The following is a 24,594-nucleotide window of genomic DNA, read 5'->3' on the forward strand; positions in this document are numbered from 1 at the left end:
TTACTTGAAAAAGTATGCATTTTTACTAGACTCTCAAATGTATTCTTGTGCAGGCTATATGCACATATTCTATTTTTATAAATATATTTGGAGATTTACTCTTCAATGCCTCTCTCTGTCCACATTTTAATAAGAATATCTTATTATTCCAAGAATATAGCAGAAGAAATATACTAGATGTGAAATTATTTTGGTAAATATAGAGAGGTTCTACTGTGACTACTCAGTCTGTAGAGACACTGTAATTCTGTACTCCTTCCAGCAGTGTGGTTATTATGTTAAAAACCATCTCTTCACATGTGTGTTTGCTTGCTTCTTAACGTACAAGCACTGAATAGCAAATAATATTTTATGTTATCTGAAAAACATTTCTGAGCTCAGTAAATAAGAATTTTTATATGTGTACAAAAACAGACTTGAAAATTAACATATTAAAATAGGTATTCTTGGATCTTGTTAGTGTTCTTAAGTAAAACTGTGGGATAGGTCCACAATTCAATGTACTAAATTGGAAATACAAAGTTTTCACATCTTCTGTTGTGGAAGTAGCACAACAGCATGCAACAAATTGTTAAATATTGGAGGGGTTGTTTCCTTTTGAAATTATAATATCTTGAGTAAAATATCTTGATGCTTTTATGGTGTAGAAAGTTCCAATTTCTTTTTAAAAACTGTAGTTGTCTGGGAGTTCAGGGTAAGCCATTTTCCAAAGAATGTCAGCTATAACTTTTTCAAGAGTTTGTGTTGGTTGTTTGGTTTTTTTTGTTTGTGTTTTTTTTATTTTGTTTTGGTTTTTTTTTTATGGTAGATTACTTACTGTCCCCTAGATGTATGAACCAGCAGTGTGATTAATGTAGAGGTAGCTGGGCATATACAATTTAGAGCTAGCATAGCATATTTAAATTCCTCTTCACACACAACGTGATCTGTAGAGAAAAAAAAAAAAGATAAAAATTGTTTTACAAAAATAAACGGAATTATCACTTCCTTTCCTTATCTAGGAAAATGGTGAAGATGGGGACTATCAAAATTTGCCACCAGATCTTTGTGTTCCACTTAAACCTGGAGAGCAGCTGTGAATGATTGCCTCATCTGTGCATGATTTGCCTCATCTGTGCTATGTCTTAGATTGCATGAACAGAGTTAATTTTGCATCCAGGTCACACTTTCTGTCCTGCAGCTACACATGGAGAGGATGCAGTGGCTCTGTGAATCCCACTTCCACTCCCTTGCTGCATTGTTTGTATTTGTACAAAGATACACTTTTGTGTTCAGGAAACAGCATACCCAGGATACTGCAGGGCAGGAGTGCTGATCAGTTGGGCTGTCCTGCCTTGCAGACTGGTTATTCAGCAGTGGCTCGGGATTTTGCACTGCACTTCGGTGCGTGACGTAGATTTGAGTAATATCTCCCCCAGGAACTGCGAACAGCTGCTGCCTCCTTGCAATCTAGGCAAAGGGGGTGGTTGATTTTCCTTTTCTGTGTTTTTACAACTTTGCATTCTTTTTACCCTAGTCCTTGTCTGGCTTTTGTAATCACAAAATCATGCTTTGATTTTGAGAGTCCTTACAAGAAAGTATATGTGCACGTTAGTACTTGCTGTGATGGAACAGTATTATAGACATACCTATTTTTTTTTCTGTCTTTTAATGGAATTTAGGGGAGGGGAAGTGAGAAGATAAAGCAACAGAGGCGTTATATCTAGTCCTCTCTACTGGCTTATAATTAAAACTGCCAGATCTTCTGCATATGCTTTCAGTATTGTATGAATTATTATTCAACCTGGACAGCTAATGCTTTTAAGCAGATCACAGTTAAATACTCTCCACTGCTGGTGACTGCATGAAAAGGAAATAGAAATTACTCTTTAATGTCATTCACGTATACCTGTGGCAGTATTAAATAGATATAAGAAGGGATAAGCACAGTACTTACAACTTAATTAAACTTCTTGTCAGTGTAGAAACTTAGTCATACCGGTTTTCTAAGGTCATGAAGGCATTTATTGCATGCTAAGTAATTTTTTTCTTCTGAATTTAGTATTTGATTCAGTCTACAATACTTTCAATGAGAGCATAATTTGCTTCTGGTGAGAGAGAATAATACAAGTAGTACAGCTGATGATCAAAATATAAGCCATATGAAAACTGTTGAGTTATAGTAAGCAAATAATCTCCCCATCTAGATCCGAGCTGTCTACACACCTCTACTTCTAGCTGCACTAATGCATCATTGAAATCCTTAAAACCACTTTACCTGCCTAACTAAGCTACTTTCTAGATAGAATTTATAGTACAGCCAAAAACATGCCACGTACTGAAAACAAAAGTGAGGGCATGATTTGTGTGCCTTCTCTATTCCTTTTTTAAAAATTTTTTAGAGGCTTTTCAGTAAGAGGATCATTGACTACTGAAAGGAGAAATTAATTCTTTGAAGGTGCACAAGTCCATGGGTCCTGATGAGATCCATCCGCGGGTCCTGAGGGAACTGGCGGATGAAGTTGCCAAGCCACTGGCTATCGTATTTGAGAAGTCGTGGCGGTCTGGTGAGGTCCCCGATGACTGGAAGAGAGGGAACATAACCCCAATTTTTAAAAAAGGGGAATAAGGAAGACCCAGGTAACTACAGGCCGGTCAGCCTCACCTCTGTGCCTGGCAAGGTCATGGAGCAGATTCTCCTGGAAACCATGCTAAGGCACATGGAGAGCAAGGAGGTGGTTGGTGACAGCCAACATGGCTTCACCAAGGGCAGATCGTGCCTGACCAATTTGGTGGCCTTCTATGACGGGGTGACGGCATCGGTGGACAAGGGACGAGCAACTGACATCATCTACCTGGACTTGTGCAAAGCTTTTGACACTGTCCTGCACGACATCCTTCTCTCTGAACTAGAGAGACATGGGCTTGATGGATGGACCACTCGGTGGATAAGGAGCAGGCTGGATGGCCGCACTCAGAGAGTGGTGGTCAACGGCTCAATGTCCATGTGGAGACCGGTCACGAGTGGCGTCCCTCAGGGGTCCGTGCTGGGCCCGGCCCTGTTCAACATCTTTGTCGGCCACATGGACAGCGGGATAGAGTGCACCCTCAGCAAGTTCGCCGACGACACCACGTTGTGTGGTGCCGTCGACACGCTGGAAGGGAGGGATGCCATCCAGAGGGACCTTGACAGGCTGGAGAGGTGGGCCCGTGCCAACCTCATGAAGTTCAACCAGGCCAAGTGCAAGGTCCTGCACCTGGGTCATGGCAATCCCAGGCACAAATACAGGCTGGGCGGGGAATGGATTGAGAGCAGCCCTGAGGAGAAGGACTTGGGAGTGCTGGTGGATGAGAAGCTTAACATGAGCAGGCAATGCGCCCTTGCGGCCCAGAAGGCCAACCGCATCCTGGGCTGCATCAAGAGAAGCGTGGCCAGCAGGTCGAGGGAGGTGATTCTCCCCCTCTACTCTGCCCTGGTGAGACCCCACCTGGAGTACTGTGTCCAGTTCTGGAGCCCCCAACACAAGAAGGACATGGACCAGTTGGAGAAGGTCCAGAGGAGGGCCACGAAGATGATAAAAGGGCTGGAGCACCTCTCTTATGAGGACAGGCTGAGAGAGTTGGGGCTGTTCAGCCTGCAGAAGAGGAGGCTCCGGGGAGACCTGATAGCAGTCTTCCAGTACCTCAAGGGGGCCTACAAGAAAGATGGGGAAAGGCTGTTTAGTAAGGCCTGTTGCGATAGGACGAGGGGTAATGGTTTTAAAATAGAGGGGGGTAGATTTAGATTAGAAATTAGGAAAAAATTTTTTACGATGCGAGTTATAGAACACTGGAACAGGTTGCCCAGAAAGGTGGTGGAGGCCCCATGCCGGGAAACGTTCAAGGCCAGGCTGGATGAGGCTCTGAGCAACCTGACCTAGTCAGGGATGTCCCTGCTCCTTGCAGGGGGGTTGGACTAGATGACCTTTGAAGGTCCCTTCCAACCCTAACCATTCTATGATTCTATGATTTTCTTAAGATCAAGGCCTACTTAACTATCATAGGGAAGGAATGAATTCAGTTATTTAAAGACACTGTCAAACAAAGAACAAAATGAGATTTTTCCTCCCCTAAATATATTTCCTACAGAAATACTTCAGACAGAAATGTGTTCCTTTAGTTGACTATGTGCTATTAATAAATCTATTTGAATTTTAAACTAGAGGTTTTGAGAGAGTAAGGTATAGTCTACTGCTTGGATGGAATATCTGCATTCCGCTACCATTAGTCAGATGGCAAAGATTTATGAAAGTGAATAGTGACTTCCTGATTCTGAAGGAATGAGAATTCTCCATATGTTTGAATTTGTGTAGAATTTTGCCAAATAACCTCCCCTTGTTTTTTTTTTACTTAGAATGATATTATATTATAGCTAATACTTTTGAGAATAGGAGCAAGAAAAAATACACAGGAAAATTATTTCATCATCTGTTATTTCAGATCTTGTACATGAACCAAATTGTACATGCTGAGTTAAATAGATATTAATGAAAACAAATAGATCAAGGATGGCACAAAGCAAATGAAAAGTGTATCTCAGACTTAAATCCTCCATATGTTCTACACTCTCTCAATTTATATGGTGAACTTTTTGGATGGATTTTATGTAAACTATCATGTTAACAGAGAATGTCACACGCAGCAAACAGAGATTGCTGTTCTACAATAGTCATCTTAGTCTCCTGTGTGTAAGGGATTCACATTGTGTTGTCATCTGTTTGACATCAGGAGCCACAGAGCTGGGACTCAGGACTATTTCCGTTCCTATTGTAGACTGTGAGCCTGTGTGAGCTATTTATGCCCATCATGACTTTTTATGCATCTGTAAAATGGATATATGAAAATAATACCCTACTTACTTCAGAAGCATTTTGAAGCTTTTGAATTCTCAGAGGTACTTTGAGAACACCAGGTGAAGGATTCTTCAGTGATCTAATTACCATTATTGGAAATATTGTAACGATTTAAAACATGAAGACCAGTACTATGAATTTCTCCTTGTATTAGACACAGATCAGGTAAGAAATAACTTGGTCATTTCTCCAGTTGTTTGAGAGATTGTAGCTTGACTAGAAAGTTACTGTGGTTTACATTCACAACTCTTATTGTGGAGCTGTGGTGAGGGTTATACAGAACTTAATCTGATGAATCTGATGCCCTCTCTTCTAAAGTGAGTAGGGAGGGTAACAGCCCTCCCACTCCTCAGGTCTGGGACATCAGTCAGGTCGTGTGTCAGTGGGTACCAGAATCAGCAAATTCACTGTGGCAGTGACGCAGCAGAGGAAACTGCAATTTATCTTGCACTGATTACTAAACATGTCAAATCAGTTTACCAAACAGAAATATTTTGATTGATACTAAATAAATATTCCATTTAGAATTTACAGAAGCTGTAGTTTCTGTTGAAAATATATTTTGACAGAAAATTTGTTGCCAAGTCTGCCTCAAATAAATGTAGTAATGCAGTGTGGTAAGTTATGACTTCTGTAATGTTCTTAAAGATAAAACATACTCAAAATACTGATTTATGCCTGCAGCATCAGCCATGTGGTAAGAATGTCCTAGCCTTGACACAATTATTCTGAGAAACCTTACTTTTGTCATTTTGATAAGTTAACATGATCGCTACCAAAACAGATGCACAAAAATGCCCATCCATTATCTCTAGATGGTTTTTATCTCTAAGTGGATAGATTAATCATCACCTGCATTCAATATCCGTTTCAGTGAAGCTGGACTATGTTTATTTCAAATAAACTAGTGAAGGTTTAATGTCAGACCTCACTAATCTGTGCTAATTCACTGGTGCATTTTGAATAAATTGAGAATGTATCCCCTGTTCCTGGAATTGTGACTACACCTAATTTCTGAATATTCAAGGTAAAGGTGATTAATTTATTTTCTAGCAAATAAATGAAAGTTACAAGTTCAACTCGGAAAATATATAATTTACTCCAGCCTCTGAATTGCAAACATATATTGTTCTGCTGTGGATAGTCTTCACTTTATTTCATGTTTGTGCTGAAATGCAAGGCCTGATGCATGCATTAAGGGTACATGGCCTTTTGTAGCCCCACATGTTTGAAGGAAAAGGAGGAAGATTAAGAAAACGGTATGTAAGTGACCTTGAAGGGAAATGCAGTATTACTGAAATAAAAACTGGGCATGCCAAGGCATTTGTATATTCAACTTAAGCTGAAATGCTTTGATTACTCCTTAGTAATTTCCAATATACAAACTTAACAATTGTGATACAGTGTTTCCTTGCGCATCTGACAAGTTTCATGTTAGAATGACTGTATATTTGTAATTTTCACACTTTGAACTTCTAAAGGAGTTTACTGAGACAAACACTCATGCCTTGTGCTTTTCCAATTCCACTGAAGAATCATATTCAAGTACAGAGAAATATTTCCGCTATATTAATACACCCCTAAGTTTCCATTTTAAATAAAGTAGTTATGCTCTATTGTAAAAAAATAACAGAAAAGACACAGGACACAAGGGTGTGTCAGGCATCAGATGAAAAGAGAGGAAACCTGCCTTTCTAACAGATCATATTACCCTGTGCAAAGTGTCTCCATTCTCTGGGTGTGATGACAAGAGTAAGTTTTCGTACCGTCACTAAAGAGGGGAAGAATGTAGAGTCTTGTCTACCAGATAGGAATAAATTATAACAATTCCTTGTCCCATATACTGTTTCTGAAGCCCAAGGCAGAAAATCTCCAGGATGCTCTTCTATGGGAAAATGCAATCAGGATTTAAATTTCAGGACTGTCTCATGCAATCTAGGACAACTGGTCAACCTAGTATAAGCTGCTGAGAAACTGGGCTTCTAGCATTTTATAACTTGTTGATGTAGTTAATAGTTAAACTTTTGTTAGGAGGGCTTTCCAGAACTCTTTGGTTCTATTTCAGAATTCAGAAACTTTATTTTTGACAACTGTAGTATCTAAACCTGTGTGTAAAGGAAAAAAAAAAAAAAAAAAAAGAAAATGAAATCCTGTTACTGAGTATTTCAGGTTCATAAAAATTCACAGTATTGTTTTGGGAAACCTCCAGAAGAAAGGAGTCATTTTTTAAAGGAATATCAAATTTAAAAGAAGCTTTTGCGTTAAGGCAGTAATAAAGCAGTCCTGACTAATAATAGGAAAACCACTTAGAAAAATGTTCCTTATGGTTGTGACAAATTTTATTCATAAGCACTCTGGACAGGGCTATAATCTGCAACTCCCACTGGGTACGTATTTCAGAATGAAGAAGAGCTGGATGAGATTAATAACCAAAATAGAGTCTTGTTAGGAAAATGTATGCAAATAAATGTTGTTCTCACTAATCCATCAGTGGCCTAACCATTTGCTGTAGGTAAGCATCTGGTGGTGACGTTTATATCATCTTTGTAACCTTGCCAAATTTAAAACTGCATTAAAAATTTCCTGTGCTTTATATGAGTGAGACTAAATTAATCTTGAAGGAAGTCTTGTAATTCTCTGCTTTTACTGTCATGCAAAAAGAGCATGTGAAAATGGATGCAGCAATCCCTGTGATCCATGTGAAACACTTTTGGGATGTAAGGTGCTATATAAATATATAGACTTACAATACAGTACTACTATAATTAGTATTAGAGGGGGCTAATGAGACACAGAATATATAAGGTCTCCTGAAGCCCCTGAAGAATTACAGAACATAAATGAAGGCAGTGAGATACCAGACTGGTTAAGCTCAGTTGAAGGAAATATTACAAAAGGAGAGTTTGGTTTGTTGTTGTTATTTGCCTTTTTTTTTTTTCCCTAAAAAAACAACCAAGTCTCAATCGAGACTTAAAACAGATATGAAAAATTACCTCTGTTTTGCAAGTATAGTTTATATAAGCTCCTACAGAGACAAGCCATTAGGAATAATGAAACTTTCTTAAAAATGCAATTAGGAAAAACAAATTAACACAGTTACTGATAAAGAAAAGTGGCCATGGCTAGGAAGAAGAGATTATGTTTGTGCTGTGTGGTTTTAAGGGGGAGATGGAAAAGCACTATCATTCTTGTCACAGCATGAACCTTATTCCCTGCTGTGCCATCTCATAGTTTGAGATTACATTTTTATAACTTCAGAACTGCTATTGATGCTTTTTTCCCTTCTTTCCAACTCAGTGCTAAATTCAGTAGCTTTTAAAATTACAGCTTTAACTGTTGCTCTGGAATTGTTCTGCACTGGAATTTACTTTTTCATCACATTCTGGAATGATGGAGGAGACTAATATTTTTCCGTAGAGTGTTTTTGAATTTTGCATGAATCAGCCATCTTTCCCTCCTCAGAATATTGTTCAAGAAAACTGAATTTTCAAAATGACAGTTGAAAAACAAAGCTTTTCTCCTACTTCATATTTTTCCAAAGATAGGCAAAATGAGTTCATTATAAAAGTATTTGTGTGGTTTTGCACATGAGCATATATATGTCTGTATGTACATATATATGTGTGTTTATATGTAGACAGAGAGGGAGAGACCTACCTATATAGTGCAGAGAAACAATTTGTCAAATTAAAGCTGGTAATCTCTTCTTATATGAGAGGATTTGTTTGGATTTCTTAACATCATTTTGTATGTTATGTCTTAGTCTCTAAGACACATGTTTTACTGGATATAGAATTAAATTATATGTCTCTTTCCAAAATATTTGAAAGTAATTAAAATAATATTTTTAATTCCACTTAGAAGAGAACAATCCAATTGGAAGATTTTTTCCCCAGTTGTTTGTTGGATAAAATTTGGCCTTTTCTGAGCAGATCTTCTCATATACCCCTTAGTAACAGTATGTTGTAGTAGACAGAAATTATTTGAAGACATGGATATGGCAAGATGGAAACCTACTTGGATCCATAATTAAGGACTAACAATGTGTTATATATGAAATAACTCTACTCTGTATATTATGTAACATGAGTAATAATCCTTAAAAGTGTTTATAAATAAGACTAATGTAAAACATGACTTTTTAGTATTGATAGGATAAACACAGCCTATGTTATTTTACAATATTGCACTTTTAATCTGCTTCTGAACAGAAAATATGCCTAGGGAATCTCACTTTGCTTATGTGTTTATGAAACAAACTGCCAAGTTCTAACAAGTGTTTCAAATGGCTGAAATCTTACACTTACCTGCAAACTTGATGTGGAATTTATTCTCAGGTTTCAGTATTTGGACATATAAAGGACAATTTGGAGCAAAGTCTTTCACTGCCCATGCTCTTAAAATGGTTTGATGATCCTAGAATAAAGAGTATGAGGTGATGACAATGAAATACAAATAACCATTTTACATTAGAAAAAAAACCTCTTATCAGACTGATTCCATTGAAGAAAACTCATTTAAAGACTATATAACACTAACTGGTGTGGATGTTTATGTACATATTATGTAAGTAATATTACATATTACATATATTTAAATACATAAATGTATACTTGCAGTCACTGATCAAAATTATCACTGATACCGATGGTGATTAGAGGTGAGATTTAAGTTTGTGTATCAAAAGCTGTAAGTTTTAAAGTGGACGTAACAGGAATTTAAATCATCAGAACTCAAAGCAAGATCTTGATTTAATATAGATTTTAAAATATTTCTGTTAATTTTTTCTTGCCACACATGACTTGATAAATTAGTTTTATCTTCCTATACAATGTATCCATCTGTGATGATATTGAGGGAGTGTAACTTAGATTACCAGTATAATAGCGTCATGCAGTTTGATTAACAGAAGGGGCAAAAAAAAAAGGGTGCAAGCTTGAACTCAGCCATCTCTTGAATATTCAGAAAGTATCAGAACAAAGCTGTCAGCAGTAGAAGTGGTCTTTCATATATTTATATACCCTGTTAATGAGTTATCTATAGGATAATTCAAAAGAGACTTCTCTTCCCACTCCTCCTTGGGTTAAACCAGTAGATGTGTTGTTTTCAGGCACCTTAGTTTTGTGGAGCCATTTGACATAGGCAGTCCACTGAAGTCACAGGCTAACTTCATTATGTGGCACAGACTACTGTTGTATACCCACCAATCAAAAAAAAAAAAAAAAACCAACAAAAAAACTTGTCATCTAGACTTAAGTCTTAAGAGTTGCATCCTCCAGATGTCTGTCCTGCTTGCTGCAGCAGATGAGCATCTTACATCTTGGTCTGAGACATTAAAATAGCATCTGATAGAATAAAATTTGGCAGAGCTTTGTCTTGCCAGAGAAGTGAAAGTTTCTGGTAGGAGGCTCTGGAAAGCTGACAAATTCTTGGTCTGACTGCTGAAGTTCCTACACCTCCAAGTGAAAAAGAAAGCAACTGGCAATTTTTATGAAGTAACTGCATGTCACCTGTTACTGTACTTTTCTTTAAGCTATAGTTGAGATCCGTGGATCAGAAGCAACACAGACTTTGGCACTAAAACTTATTAACTAATGAAATAGCGAGCAATAAACAGCCAGTAGTATCCATGGGAAATGAGCAGATGCCCTGCTGAGGACTTTAGCTGAGGAGATACCAACCCTCATGGATTTAGAAAAATCACGTGAGTAACAGCAACTGTTCTGGTTGGGAATCTCCTCAGTGCATCTGTAAACTTGATTTTGATGGCTGTCAGACACAGGAGAGGATCCAAGCACTCCTAACTGTTTGTCAGCTTCTCAAGCACAGCAAGGTGAACAATCAGTTGTAGTTACAAAGATTCATACTGGGATGACAATTGAACTTCCTTCAGCCCAGGGACAAACTCTAACCTTCTGTACTACATTAACAGAAGTTTTACTAGAGCTTGGAACAGTGTAGGAAATTACATCCACTTCATTTCAGAGCTCTTGAGGGCACTAAAATAAAATAAAAATGGTCCAATTTTCTACTGGCAGTATGAATAGCTACATTCTTTCTGAGAAGGAAATCTGAGCAACAACAACAAAAACAGAGAGAGAGGTGACTTTTTTTTTTTTTTTTTTAAAAAAAAACACCTTCAATTGACATTGAACCTCACAACATCACTACTACAGCTGAGATGCTGTGCCATTGTGACTAGCCAGCCAGTCACCCAACACGGCAGACCTCATGTCCCAGAGGAAGGTAACTAGATTGTGTCTTTGGTGAAATTTGCCTGTTTGTATGCTCCAGATACAATGAGATTTGATCATAGTCTGTACTGGAAGCTGCAAGGTGCCAGGTACCATTTTGGTAATTCCTGGGGCAGATGGGCTTCCTGGAGAGCATTGTAGCTGGCCACAACTCTGAAACCAGAACTATACAGCGCTGGCCAGGATGGATGGAAGCTCCATGAGCTCCACGTAGAGTCCGCTGCCTGCGCTGTCAGAGAATTCAGCAGAGTTGAAAATTGTCCTTTCTTTGTGTAAATTCTGAAGAGGTGATCTGCAGAGATGAAGAGCTTGCTCCTGAGTGAATCCTGCGCTGATACAGCTGTCCTTAAAACTGCATAAGCCTGCCAAGGGCAATGTACATCAGATCTCTGCTTGTATGGGATTTCTCATGCCTAACCACTTCATAACTGTCAAGTGTATTTTGTGAAATTAAATCTTGTAGCTGATTTATTCTGGACTTCATGACTATTTCAGGCAAGGCAGTTTGGCTTTTTGATGTTTTTCAGTCCCACAGAAGTTACTGATATTTTGCCAGGTATTTTTAAGTTTTATTTTGCCTGTTCTTATGCTTAAATCCCCTAGTACCACCTGTCACATACAAACAGTCCATTCTGAGTGCTTGCCTTATTTGATTACTCCAGGATTACTTGCTGCCTATTCAGTGGCTTTCGCCAGTGTGTTTTCAGGAATCTATTGGTGATTAATCAAATTCAAAGCTTGTAGTTCAGTAAGTTTGAATATTATAGTCAGAGCACTGTTTTCTTTCTCAGGGAGTTCACTGGCTTTCTGCAAGTAATGGGTCCAGAACAAGGTTTTTAGCTTTGAATACAATATTTTTTTTTTTTTTTACGGCACGCAGATAGTCCACAAAAAAAAATTAAGTTATTTTTGATAAAACTTGCTTCTGGGGGCTCATTTGTCTAGTGAGGAAACAATCCTTTCTTCTTGCTAGCTGTGGCTTATGTTGCTTTTTTTTTTTTCCTTCCTTTTCTGATAAGCCATATGTGTAGATATGGAAACAACTAAGTTTGGAAGGCAGATGAAGGAATTGTAGCAAGTGATAGGGAATATATTAAGAAATACTACATACATAATGCAAAGCCCTTGTTCCCCATGTTTTACTCTATCCATTTTTAACATTTAGAAAAATAATTGCCATTTCTTATAATATAGCAGCAAAACAGTATTTTTTAATTGAGATAGCTTAAAACATAATTACTGAATTATAAATGCTAGTTTGATCTTGTTAGGTAATTTGTAAGCATCTTAATACAACTTTGTGAATATTCAGACGTGTTCTGATCTTCCTTTAGAGTTCAAGATCGAACTGAATAGAGGCAGGCATGCAATAATTTAGCATGCAGCTCATGGTGAGAAATTTTAAGTTGTATACGTAAATCTTTCCTCAGCAGACTTTTTTCCTGGATATTTGTGATCAGTGAGTAATTTCATTAGTTTGAAGAGTTCCAGTTCATATTAAAATAGTTTTATTTCTTTATCACAGATATGCTGAGTGGAGACTTGTATTAGCAGTCTTCGTTTGTGGACAGTCACTTGGCTGACTGCAAATAACTAGTAGCATAGGCAAAACCATAGTAACTTACATAAAGAATCTTGCCATTTTTCACATTTCAAATTGGCAAATATGAACAATGGTCCAATATTCTCAGATATACTGGTTATCTGACATTAGTCACGAATTGAATTCAGTCTTTACTTTGTTAGTAGTAAACTTTCAATAGTTCAATAGTTCTGAATTAAATACCAGTCAGTTGATATCTATTGCTCTTTTGACTTAATAAATATAACCCTTTGAATTGGATATCTGGAGCAACACTGATATTATTCCAAGTAATCTGAATATTATTTTTTTTACAGAGTACTATCCTTTGGAGTGATTAATGATCAATTATCAATATATCTATAAAGTATCACGATAGTGCTTATATGGTATTCTGCCATTGTTCCAGTAAAAAGGAGAGAACTCATAAAAATTTATTTTCAGCATGAAGATTGTTTTTTGAAAGTACTGTATTCTGACAGTACTTGAAAAAAAAAATAATTAAGTCCTGTAAGAATGTATAAATTCTTACTTTTTTTAAAAAAAAGTTCAATGTATAACTAAAATGTCCTGTAAAATCCTAACTTCTTTGGTAGGCAAGTCATGTAATTTATTTTCTAAAAAAGCAGAAGTAGATATGTTATGTGAAACGAGCCATTAGATTAAGTTTATAAATTTGTGAAATCTGAGCCTTACAGAATCCAATAGAAACCTTTCCATTATCTTAGATGAGATAAGAAGTTCATTCCACATGAAAAATCTCTGTGTTAAATCAGCTAATTTTTATCTTCTGCTCAGAGAAGTCTCTATCCCTGAGAGGAAATAAGGGCAGCGACAGTATAAACAGCATGCACATTCATTCTTAGTTATTTCTTACAAACTTACAGCTGCTGTCCGGTCCACCTCGCAGCGGCTACTTAGAATAAAACAAGCTTCAGCATCATCCATTCTACAAGAGGGGAGACAAGCCTGTTACATACCAACAAAATACTTACGTGGACTTGTGTTTTACACTTTATAGTCTTGTATGCTTATAGAAACAGAATATAAAGAAACTTTAGTCTATCTGTTCTCATGCATTACGTGAATGTCAGCAGCAGTCATCCTGTGCATGGTGTGTCAGTACTTCTTGACTAGGGTCTGGGAAACTTTCTCTGGTGCCAGTAGAAGCTGTGCCAAAGTAATAAAAGCAAGGTGGTCTCAAACACATTTAATTTGCAAAACAAACATTTATCTGGCGTGGGTATAAAAGGTGAATAAATAGCACTAGTCTGCATAGTGCATAAGGGTATGATACATACAAGTTATTATTGATAAGAATGAATGAGAGGGGGCAGGTAACTTAATATAGACTTGTCTTCCCTAGTGATAGCAGAAAGATGGGTAGATGTAGAATAATGCGTTAAGGATTAATAAACATTTCTGTGTATGTATGCATAAAATGAATTAACTCTTTTCAGTTCAGGGTCTCTCTGAGAACTTTTAATACCTAATTGTTCTTTAGTGGGTACAAGTTGTCATGTACTAAAGAGTGGTGGTGGAAGTGCAGAAAAAAACCTGTCTGTCTGAAAGTTTCATCAAAGTTTGCTTTTCTGGTCTTGCCTCAGTTCTTGATATCCTTCTCCAGTGAAGCCTACTTTACTTTCTAGTACACGGAAGTAAAGAAATTGGGACTTGGTGGACCTCCTTGGGAAGACAGGACTTTCTGGGCAAAGAGAAACAGGATGATCAGAATGGGTTTACTGGGAAGGGGAAAAATGAGACAGAAGCTGGGGAAAATGAACAGGCAATTCACTGCTCATTGCATCAACTCCATTCTGGAGTCTGGAATGGGACCTAAGATTCCTAAATCTTTGTTGTTTCTGCTGCTAGAAAATTTAATTAGTGGTTGTTAGTGATAGTTTAGGCTATTGGGACCCTAAGCTTAGACTAAGAAGTCATCCTTTCAGGTACTGTACATACATAGAACAAAAAGACAGTCTGTGCCATATAAGCTCTAAGTGACATGACAAAGGACAACAGAGGTATATGCAAAAATGGGAAACAGGAAAAAGTGTGACAATACTCAAATATAAAAACTATAACGGTAGAAAGTGATCTCACTGGATAAGAAAGCAGAGACCTGACTGAAGGGAGGATGTGATGGAGAATGCTTGGATTACTTTACAGATGTTTCTGAGAAATTCATCCTAGATTGAAGGGACAGCGTGGGTGAAATCACAATGGGACTTGTATGTTAATCTGTTGTATGTGTGAAAGAGAATAGTATTATAGATTTGTCAGAAGGTTACCTCAGTCAGAACTGGGAGTTGCAGGCTAAGTGAGAATAAGTCATCACTCCTTGATGCAATAAAGAAGGGTAAGCCAGGGAAGAACTGCAATGAGGCAAAGTGATGGACTACACGAATATTTTCAGAGTGTTCTGAAACAAAGGTTCAGGGAGTTGAGATTATATATGTCAAGAACATAAATATAGTTTTAAGTGGGGCAAAAATGAGAGCTTGTGTGAGAAAACATTTGCAAGATGCAGGCTCAGTCTACATAGGATGCTCTACAATATGATTCTAAGCTTATGATCCATAGTAAGATACTGGTTTTGTTTTAGTAGCAAAAATTAAGATCTATTTACAACTGCCTGCAACTAAAGTTGATGAATAGATATCCATAACGAGATGTCATATAGCTTGGCCAATCTTTTAGTTTTCTACTATAGAAATAGTGATTAAATTTGTGCGTTTTGTGTGAGGTCATTCAGAGAAAGTGTAAAGAAATGACAAGGATAAAGTCAGGTCATTGTAGATTCCCCATAAGCACCTAGCAGTAGGAAAAATGGAGCAGCCTCAAAATATTAATCATTGTAAAAATGGCAAATCAATATATCCAAAATAGTAATGTCAAATGCAGCTGATGTGGAGAAGTGAGGCCACTTCTGAGCACTGATTAGGAAGAAATAATGGGAGTTGTGTAAGTAGTTTCAGGTAAGCATGGGAGCAGAATTGGACAGATAAGGTCTTTAACAAAGTTGCAGAAAGGAGAACTCAGTCAAATTAGATGAGACTGATGACAGCTGATGGTAACTGGGATTGACAGTATAAATACATGATTTCATAAGGAGATGAAATCTCATATGAAAATATTCACCTTCTTCCACAATGTTTTTTGTAACTTCTTGAATCACTTCAGCTACAGATGATGATGATATCATTCTATATTAACCTGGGATTAACATCTATGAATGTAACAGAAATACTAGTAGCATCTGTGTTAAAAACATATATTAGAAGCCAGAGTATCCTTATGAGAGAAGTGTTATTCATGTCCTAACAATTGAAAAGCTTTGTCAATTACACATATTAAAGAAAAATTTGTGAAAAGAAAAACTGTAAGGTAAAGAGTGAATGTGAAGAGAACTAAAATTTGTGATGCTTCACTAAAGAAAGTGGAAGGAGAGAAAAAATATTTGTGGTTCTGACAGAACACAGGGGAAAAAAAAATCAAGCATGGCAATGTTACTCACTTTCTACTGCTAGTCTGCATGGAGAACCTGTTGTTTCAAATGCTGAAGTAGCTATAAAGTTTCCAGTCATGCTGATGAACAATAGAAGTATCAGTCTGATACCTCATGACAGAATTCATTCAGAGAACACCAAAAATTTGCAAAGTGAAGCTCTCAAAGGTAGGAAGCAAGAACAAATATCGTTGTTGTAAAGTCAAATTGTGTACTAGGGCATAATAATGAAAAACAGGATTTAACTAACTCACTAGTTAATACTTATGCAGTCAGCCGACTTTTGGTATTACTTTACTTTTTTGGTGCGACCTTTAAAATGTTATTTTGACATTGTATTTCATGTATAATATATGTATAAATTTTGATAGTGAGACATTTGATTTTTTTTTTTTTTTTTTGGTGGCTGGTAACCATTACTTTATTTATTAGAAGTTTACCATGTGTCTTGTTATCTTCTCAGAACATTATGTTCTCATTAAAAAGAAATACAGCAAACATCTTAGGTACTGAGTTATATTTCATGTTCTATTAAATTCCCACTACACTTCTTCCCTCAGGAGAGGCTGAAAATTATCCTGTGACAGGTACATTGAACTACATGTTCCACAGGAAAAAGCACGGTTCCACAGTTGACAAGCTCCAGGTTATTATAAGTGAAATTCAGTATTATCTTTAGGGAACAGCCTAATTTTTCTTCTCCTAATATGTAGAACAAATGCCAGGTAAATGCCCACATGAATTCCTTCTTGAAATCAGCAAGAAGGCAGAAAAAGGAACCTCTCTCTAAAAGAAAATTCATAGTCCTGAAAAAGCTTTATTGTATTTTCAAATTTTAAACAGATATAGAAGTAGTTGTTTTTTCAGTGGCAGAAATCTGAGACGATAACACTGCTCACTAGACTTCTCAACAGATTAGATTCTTGTGAATAACTCCCCTGGTGTAAAGAAGGCTGAATGACACAAATACTCAGACAGGTATTGGCTTCATTTTAGATATCTATATTTGTTGCTGAATAAGTTCTTATAAAGAGCAATGCAGATAAGTTAAATCAGTTATTTGCTAAGAATCGCCTTTCTCTCTCTTTGGAGAGTTTAAAGAGATGATGCTCCTATGTGAATTACACTGTGAATTCCACTTCACACCTTCAAGTGATTAAGCAACGGTGGAGGGGGTTGAGGAACTGCATTTGACTGATGTGTTTTGATTTGTGTCTTTCACCATTAACTGGCAGAGAGGAATTTTTAGAAGTGGTAGAGGTACGTGGTAAGAGGAAGGCCCTGAAAGAAGAGTGTATGGAGATATTGTAGAGTTGCTTGTACTACTAGGCTGAACTTAGGAAGAAAACAAAACTGTGCAATGGGTTCAAAGGGTGATAATTATTTCCATTTACTTTTTTCCTCTTCAGTTGGTCAAGAGAACTACACTAGTATTTACTATCTTTGCTCAAGGAACTGAAACAAATTCTAGCATTATTGGCAGTTTTGAAATTTTCTGTGCTGCTTTTTCAAAATAAATCACAGACCCTCTGTTTCAATACCTTTTAAAACTGAGACAGAAAAGACAGAGAAGAAAAACGTGGTGAAATGATAGACCTTACAGATATTTGTTCCCTGAAATTTTTCAGATATTAAGAAAAACAAATTATATCAAACAGCCTTGCTTTCTAAATACACATGCTTTTCTTCTAGCACAGCTTTTGTTGTTTGTCAAACTTATTTATCAAACAGTGTGAGTGAAACAAAAATAAAAAAACAATATTGGTCAATATTTGCCTACTTAGCTCTCAACAGGTCTTGATCTTTCAGTGCTGAGCCTTGCAGATAGATAACTCTTTGGGACCACATTGGAATTTGTAACACCCTTCGGACCTGAGCATCCATCTCAGTAGGACACAAAATAACAACATAATAGTCCTGTCAGAAACATAAGGGGCAATAGTCATGTTATTTTTTTATGTCACCATTTATTGTTGCTAGAGAATGAGTCAAAAGAGACTCAGGATATCAAAAATGTCTCGGATAATTCTCAAATTTCAATCATAAAAGTTATTTGAATACACATATTTAAAATATTGAATTTTTAAATAAGAATGGCTGGACAGTTGTCAGCTGCTCACTAAAGACTCCAGGGTGGCAACTCAAGTCCATTTAGAAACATTTTTGTTTCCATATGAGCATAATTTTTTTGAGAGACAATTGACACTTCTGTCATTCTAGCTGGACAATGTGGGACATTTTCAACAATCAAAATGGAATTGTTTTGCCCCAAATTTTTTCCTCTACATTAATAGGTAGATCCAAACTCTGTTTCCTGTGCTGCAGACAGTCCTTGTTAGAAAAAGTAAGGTTGCTCTGAAGTGTGTATACATATGAAAAGGAGAGATAAATGGAATGTGAGGGGAGAGACTGAGAGCTTAGGACAGGCTTGGCACAGAAGCCTTCCTTAGCACACACGGACTTTTGCAGAAAGCTTAGTGCATTGGATCCAGTGCATCATCTGTATCCTCAGCTTCCTGTTTCAACTGCGAAGAGAATGTATATAAGCTCTTTTAGGCTACGTGAGTAATATTAGGACTTTTCTTCTTTGTCTCCTGTGTATCATTCATTCTTCAGACTAGTTAACAAAGTTTTGGATTTCAGTTTGTGTTTTCATCTATAAAGAACTGGATTCTTTGTGCAATTGATTATGCCTCTTGCTAGCTAATTATTTTGAGTATTTTGGATTTGAGATTTGTTAAATTGCTGCTCAGCAATTCGAGGACTGTATTTTTGTGATTCTTTGCACTAGTTAATAATGCATGGTACCACAGGTGACTTAGTAAAAGACATAGAGAAGATTTATTAAAATAAATTGTTTGTAGCAAAGCTAAGAATAATGAATAATGAATCCAAACTGTTATCTCATATAAATAATCTTTTATATAATCAAAACAAGTCATATGACATCTGTTGGCATTAGCTAGTGAATATGTGTACACTAAGAAAGTCTCTCATGTGTCATCTTTCAAGGTCTTTGTCCCTTAAAGTACGTCTACTTATTTCTTAATTTCCGCAATTCCAAAAGGATCTAATCTTCCTAAAAATTGCAAGAAACAAAGGAAAATGTGATCACCAAACGACACTGACTTGTGAGGAGTTTTGGATCCAGTCTCAAATTATTTTTTTCCTGTTGTTTTGGGTAGTTTTCATTTTCTGTTTTTGGGTAGAATATAACAAATTTGCACGGAAGTACTTGTTTCTAAAAGGACTGGTATAATTCAACAAGACAGTAATTCTATCCATTTAGTCCGTTTACCTCAATTTAAAATGAATGTCTCCATACTGTATCTCAGCTTCTTATTGCAATTATATTCCCAATTCAGTCCGCTATTCCCAAATTCAGTTTTACAAATTAAAGTATATTCCAGAAGACTGTCTGCAAAAAATCAGTGTTTTGAGGTTTGTTTTGTTTGTTTGTTTGTTTGTTTGTTTTTCCCCTCTGTAAGTACCTGTAATCTGGGGTGAGCATAGAATTCATTTAAAAAATCCATCAGTAAGTCAATCTTCAGAGAGCTAACACACAGCACAACATGTTTTTCTGTCTGAGCTCTGTGTCGACTATAGTTACCACCGGACTTTTGTCTCTCCATCCACAAATATGCCAGCTGTTCAAACTGCAAGAGATGCCAATTGTCAGTGAAAAGTGAAATATAGCCAAGCAGATGTGTAGTACAACTGTATTATGACTTAACAATGCTACATCGTTCATCTCATGCCCTTAACCCACAATGTCTCCTTCTTTCTAAAAAGTTCTCTGCTATGTGGGCGAGATAACAAGGTGATTGAAAAACATGGCAGTACAGCCAGCCTACTGTACAGAAATAGCAGAATAAATCCATTAAAATATGAGACTACAGTAAACTCAAGATTTTAGAGAAGAATAAAGGCTGTACCTTATTTTCTTTATGTATTTACTACCTCTGAGCTCTCTTTTCCCAGTGCCACGTGACATAAATGCTTCCCTCAGGTGAAACGTTGTATTTTCACAAACTTAAGTGTATACTTGAGTATAGATACTCAGATAGAAGCACCATTTTACTAAGTTTAGGCAATAACTCTTGTCAGAGATTTTATAATGTTCTGAAGGTGACCTCTCTTATCTCTTATAGATTTAGATACAACTTAAATACTCAGCAGCTGTTAGGACAGCAAATTTGCCTTTGCCAGCTGAACAATACATGCAAGCTAACAGTAAACATTGCTCTGCTAGTCTGAATCTCTTAGACTAAAGAGAATACTGTAACAATCTGTAATAAAACAGGCAAACACCATTTCAGAGCATCTTGTAAGTAATATGCATTTAATACTGAGCTCAATTTAACTATATATTTGTATGATAGCTGCTTTTTCTTATCCACATTCAACGGCTGGAGTCTGAATCATGAACAGTAACTGACTTCATATCATGGTAGGACGAAAGCTCAGGAGAGAATGCCTCCCACATTCTGTATATGGACACCTGCATGAAGCCCCATTATCACTATAAAGCTATAAAATAAAGCAGCTAATAATAGGTAAATTTAAGCAAAAGGGCAGTAGATTCCATGTTATGTACTGCTAATGAAGAGCTCTTATGACTGAAATGTATATCAGAACTACCTGAAAAATGACATTTCTATTTTCTAGAGAATTCCAAATTTCTTAAACAAAGCATATTTTAGTTTTCAACAGAATATATATTTTACTGAATTTCCACTGAGTGGGAATATAATTGTGTTTGTGCATATGTCTGTGTATGCAGAGATGAAATATTTAGGTATAAGTAAAATGTTCAAATAATTTCAAGAAAATTAATGCTGAAAGCTTGAGCTTCTGACCTTCCAGGGTTTCTGTGTTGTCTGCTCACACTGAGCTTTAGTTCACTGTCAAAGCAGCAGAGTCTGGAAACTATGGCTCTGTGAGAAACTTTGAAGGTTCATGGTCTAGCAGGTCTCCTGTAAGCTTTGAGAAGCATGCACAATGTCTCCCCACATCCCCTTTTTGTGGCACAAGGTCTGGGTGATCATCAAGTGTGGAACAGGTAACCTCTGGGCAGGGCTTCCCGTGTAATCTCAGGGTTTCTGTCAGCAAGCCTTAACTAAAGAGCTGGGAAATGTTTGGTACAGATTTAATTAAACTGACTCCTTGCAATACTTGGATTTGCACAAATCAGCCTTTTCCTCTTCAAACTGTTAGAAGTCCTAAACTGAAGCAGGCATCAAAAATTCCTAACTGTGCTGTTGACTCTGTGTGTGTGTGTGTGTGTGTGTGTGTGTACTGACCACAGCTGTGAACCTAATTTGCTGGAGTTGCAGATTTAATGAGATTTTTTTCAAGTTAGCAGTGAGCTGTAAGAGTAAGAGAGGAAGTGGAGAGAACCAAGATTAGAAACAGGAAGAGCCTGCAGAGGAAATGCTGTACTCATGAAGAAACTGCTGGGTACTGTGGGTTTTTGAGGTTTGTGTTTTGGTTTTTTTAAAAAAAAATTTGCTTCATTAATAACAAACCCCATATGTCAGGACGACTGGCGGGCTCTGTGGTACATGACAGGAACAGAAAGCCTTCACCAGCACTTGAAAACTGTTAGTAGTGCTCTCTTTTTCAGTATAAATCAAGACTGTAGCAGAACAGACAAAGGAAAAAGGAAGGAAAAAAAAGGACAAACAGAATAGGAGGTATCAAAGATGGTTATTTTTTCTGACATTTTATATGTAACAATAATAGTAACAATACATTATTTCCATTATTATTTTTTTGTTTAAAAACAATTCTAAAGAGAAGAAAAATCCACATTTACCTGTATGGGCAACACCACAAGAGCAACACAGATCATAATGACAACAAGCAGCTTTGAAGGCCATATCTTGGGTGTAACATCCCCAAAGCCCACAGTGGAAAATGTCACTATGCAGAAATAAAGGGAGTCAAAGAGAGTCAACCTGTTTCCTGCTCGTTCCAGATGTTGAATTCCACAAATACTATGTAGAAAAGAATGAATAAAGACACGAAAAATAAAAACTGTACTTAGGGTCCATTCAAGCTTGATGATTGTATGTGCAGAGAATTATTTATTTTCAGAATTCATAAATTGTTTAGCAAAGACATTTTTTTAAAGAGGAGTAAAAACTAGTATCAAAGCAGAAGTGTGTTATTAATATAATTTTGAGATGTTATTTGTAATAAAAGAAACTTTTTTATTATTATTATTATTATTTCAGTATGATAGTCACAACTTTGTTGCTAGGCTTTGCTCAGTGGCTGTTGTGAGGGAGGGGTGGTATATAGAACATCATGGATTGATGCAATTCCTTTCTAAACCAGAACAAAACAGATGGTATATAGTTGCCACCATTTAAATTTTTTTTTTTTATAAACATCTTTAAACTTTTTTAGGGATAATTTGCTGGTATGGCCAAAAAAAAAATGTACATACTGCTTTCTTTAAATCTATCACTCTTTATGTTGGTGTCTATCCCTTCTTGAGGCAAGAATTACTAGTGTGAACTAGTTAGGAGAGTACATATTGCAAACTAGAAAGAAAAACTTGATACAAATGGGTACTGGCTTTCTATAATAAACTGAATGTGAGAATTGCAAGCTATCAGATTGTCAGAGGAATAAGTATCCAGGGTCAGCCTTCAGGTAGAAAGTGGAAGATGCCAACTGGTATGAAGATTCTGTGATAAAAGTACAGAATAGAAACGCAAGGCTTGGTTGTCTTTGATAGCAGAACTAGTGAAGGTCATTCCTTGCAGTCATATGTTCCTGTGAACAAGTAAATGGTAGCCCAAGTTAATTGGTAATTATTTCTCTTGTAATCAGCAGGATGTGCCTTTGGTTTTGAGAAGCAACAGCCAAACCTGTCCACTGGTCTTACTGCTATTTCATATGTTGCAGATTTTAAAACTATTTCACTTTGAAAAACTATACTATGATAAAGAGCTTCCCAAGCTGAAAATATGATCTTCCCTAATACAGCAGAATTGCTTAATCAGTTCACGCTTTTAAATTGTATTCACCTATATGAAGAAAATGAATGTGTGAACCATCCTGAATAGTGTTTTTTCCCCTTGGAATTAGCAGAATTATTTCTCCTGAGAGAATCAGAAAGATAATTGATAAAAATTATTGTAAACCTTAGTAATTATTCTAGAACATACCAAAGCTAATTTCTTCATATATGGTATCCAGATGGTAATAGTCACTCATTAGTATCTGCCATGGTAAGATCTTTGCATCACCAGGGAGACCCTGTGTTTATAACAGCTTTAGCAGTTGTTCTTCTGTTCTCCAAAAATAATTTAGCTGTGGGCAGTGGCATTTCCAGAACATATGGATCAAATTCCCAGTTTCCTTTTCACAGTTCTAGCATTTGTAGTTTTCACACATCTCAAAATGTTCTAAAAAGGGTGAGGTTTTTTCCCCGTTGTTTGCAGAAGTTTCGTATTTCAATCAGAACTGATACTTTTATATTCCTATCCAATTTGTCCCACATTTTCCACTGGAGTTGTAATCTAGATCTTCTTCTTTCACTATGTTCCCAGTTGGTTTGGTTTGTTTGGTTTTTTTTGCCAAAGCAGATAATTATATTTTTGTTCCTGCAAATATTAACAGAAGGACTGTGAGGAATTATTCTAATGAAACTTTCTTTTGGTCTCAGATAAGGAAGTTTTTTAGCTAAAATCTTTTCTAATGTTAATTTGAAATAATGGAGTATACTGCAGAGGCATCCAAGTATGGAAAAAAGAAGCTATTTTAATATTGTTATCCACATCTCTAAAACATATAACCTTGACTTCAGGAACTAAGGTCACACAGGCCAGGAAAGCAGCAATTACACTGAGTCAGTGATGTGGCTCCCATATTACAGGACTATTACAGCATCCCACTACGTGTGTTAAATATCTGCAGATGGGTTTATATTAAAGCATAATGCATGATCCTACCATTAGTAGAAATGTATTTTTTCTGATGCTGATGCCTATGAAGGTGCTTGGTGTTCGTATATGCTAAAGGATCAGTTTTACCCTTTGTATCTGACAGGATGGATTAAAATGTAAAAAAAAAAACCCAAACCCTAGGTTTCTTTTTACATTTTAAAGGAATGAGAATTGTTTCTTCAATTTTTGTTCTTTTTGTAAAACCATAAAAAAAATTTTTAATAGCTTGCTGGTAGGAAAACTCAAGTCTTGATGAAGGAAATATTTTATTACTGTTATTCTTCATAAGCCATTTCAGCCTTTTCTAAGTGAACAGTAAAATTCTCATTGAATTTAGTGAGGCTAAGATTTCATTTTATCAGCAGTACTTGTTTATAGTCCTATATATTTCTATTCCTTGAAGCCATCAAAATAATTT

General features: G+C 36.5%; 1 protein-coding gene across 3 annotated transcripts in view; it reads right to left on the minus strand.

The window, feature by feature from the left end:
• The window catches only part of KCNT2 (potassium sodium-activated channel subfamily T member 2), a 141,993-nt gene that overhangs the window by 42,621 nt on the left and 74,778 nt on the right, over window positions 1-24,594 (minus strand). For all 3 annotated transcript variants that reach the window (XM_086753725.1, XM_086753724.1, XM_086753723.1), the window contains exons 10-15: window positions 22,034-22,214; window positions 19,707-19,871; window positions 17,996-18,132; window positions 13,593-13,656; window positions 9,179-9,287; window positions 818-926 (exon numbers count right to left, since the gene is read on the minus strand). In XM_086753725.1, coding sequence (XP_086609851.1) covers window positions 818-926; window positions 9,179-9,287; window positions 13,593-13,656; window positions 17,996-18,132; window positions 19,707-19,871; window positions 22,034-22,214 — 765 coding nt within the window. The remainder of the gene's footprint in view (window positions 1-817; window positions 927-9,178; window positions 9,288-13,592; window positions 13,657-17,995; window positions 18,133-19,706; window positions 19,872-22,033; window positions 22,215-24,594) is intronic.

This window comes from Chlamydotis macqueenii, chromosome 8 (assembly GCF_036417535.1).
Source record: "Chlamydotis macqueenii isolate bChlMac1 chromosome 8, bChlMac1.mat, whole genome shotgun sequence".
Lineage (NCBI taxonomy): Eukaryota > Metazoa > Chordata > Aves > Otidiformes > Otididae > Chlamydotis > Chlamydotis macqueenii.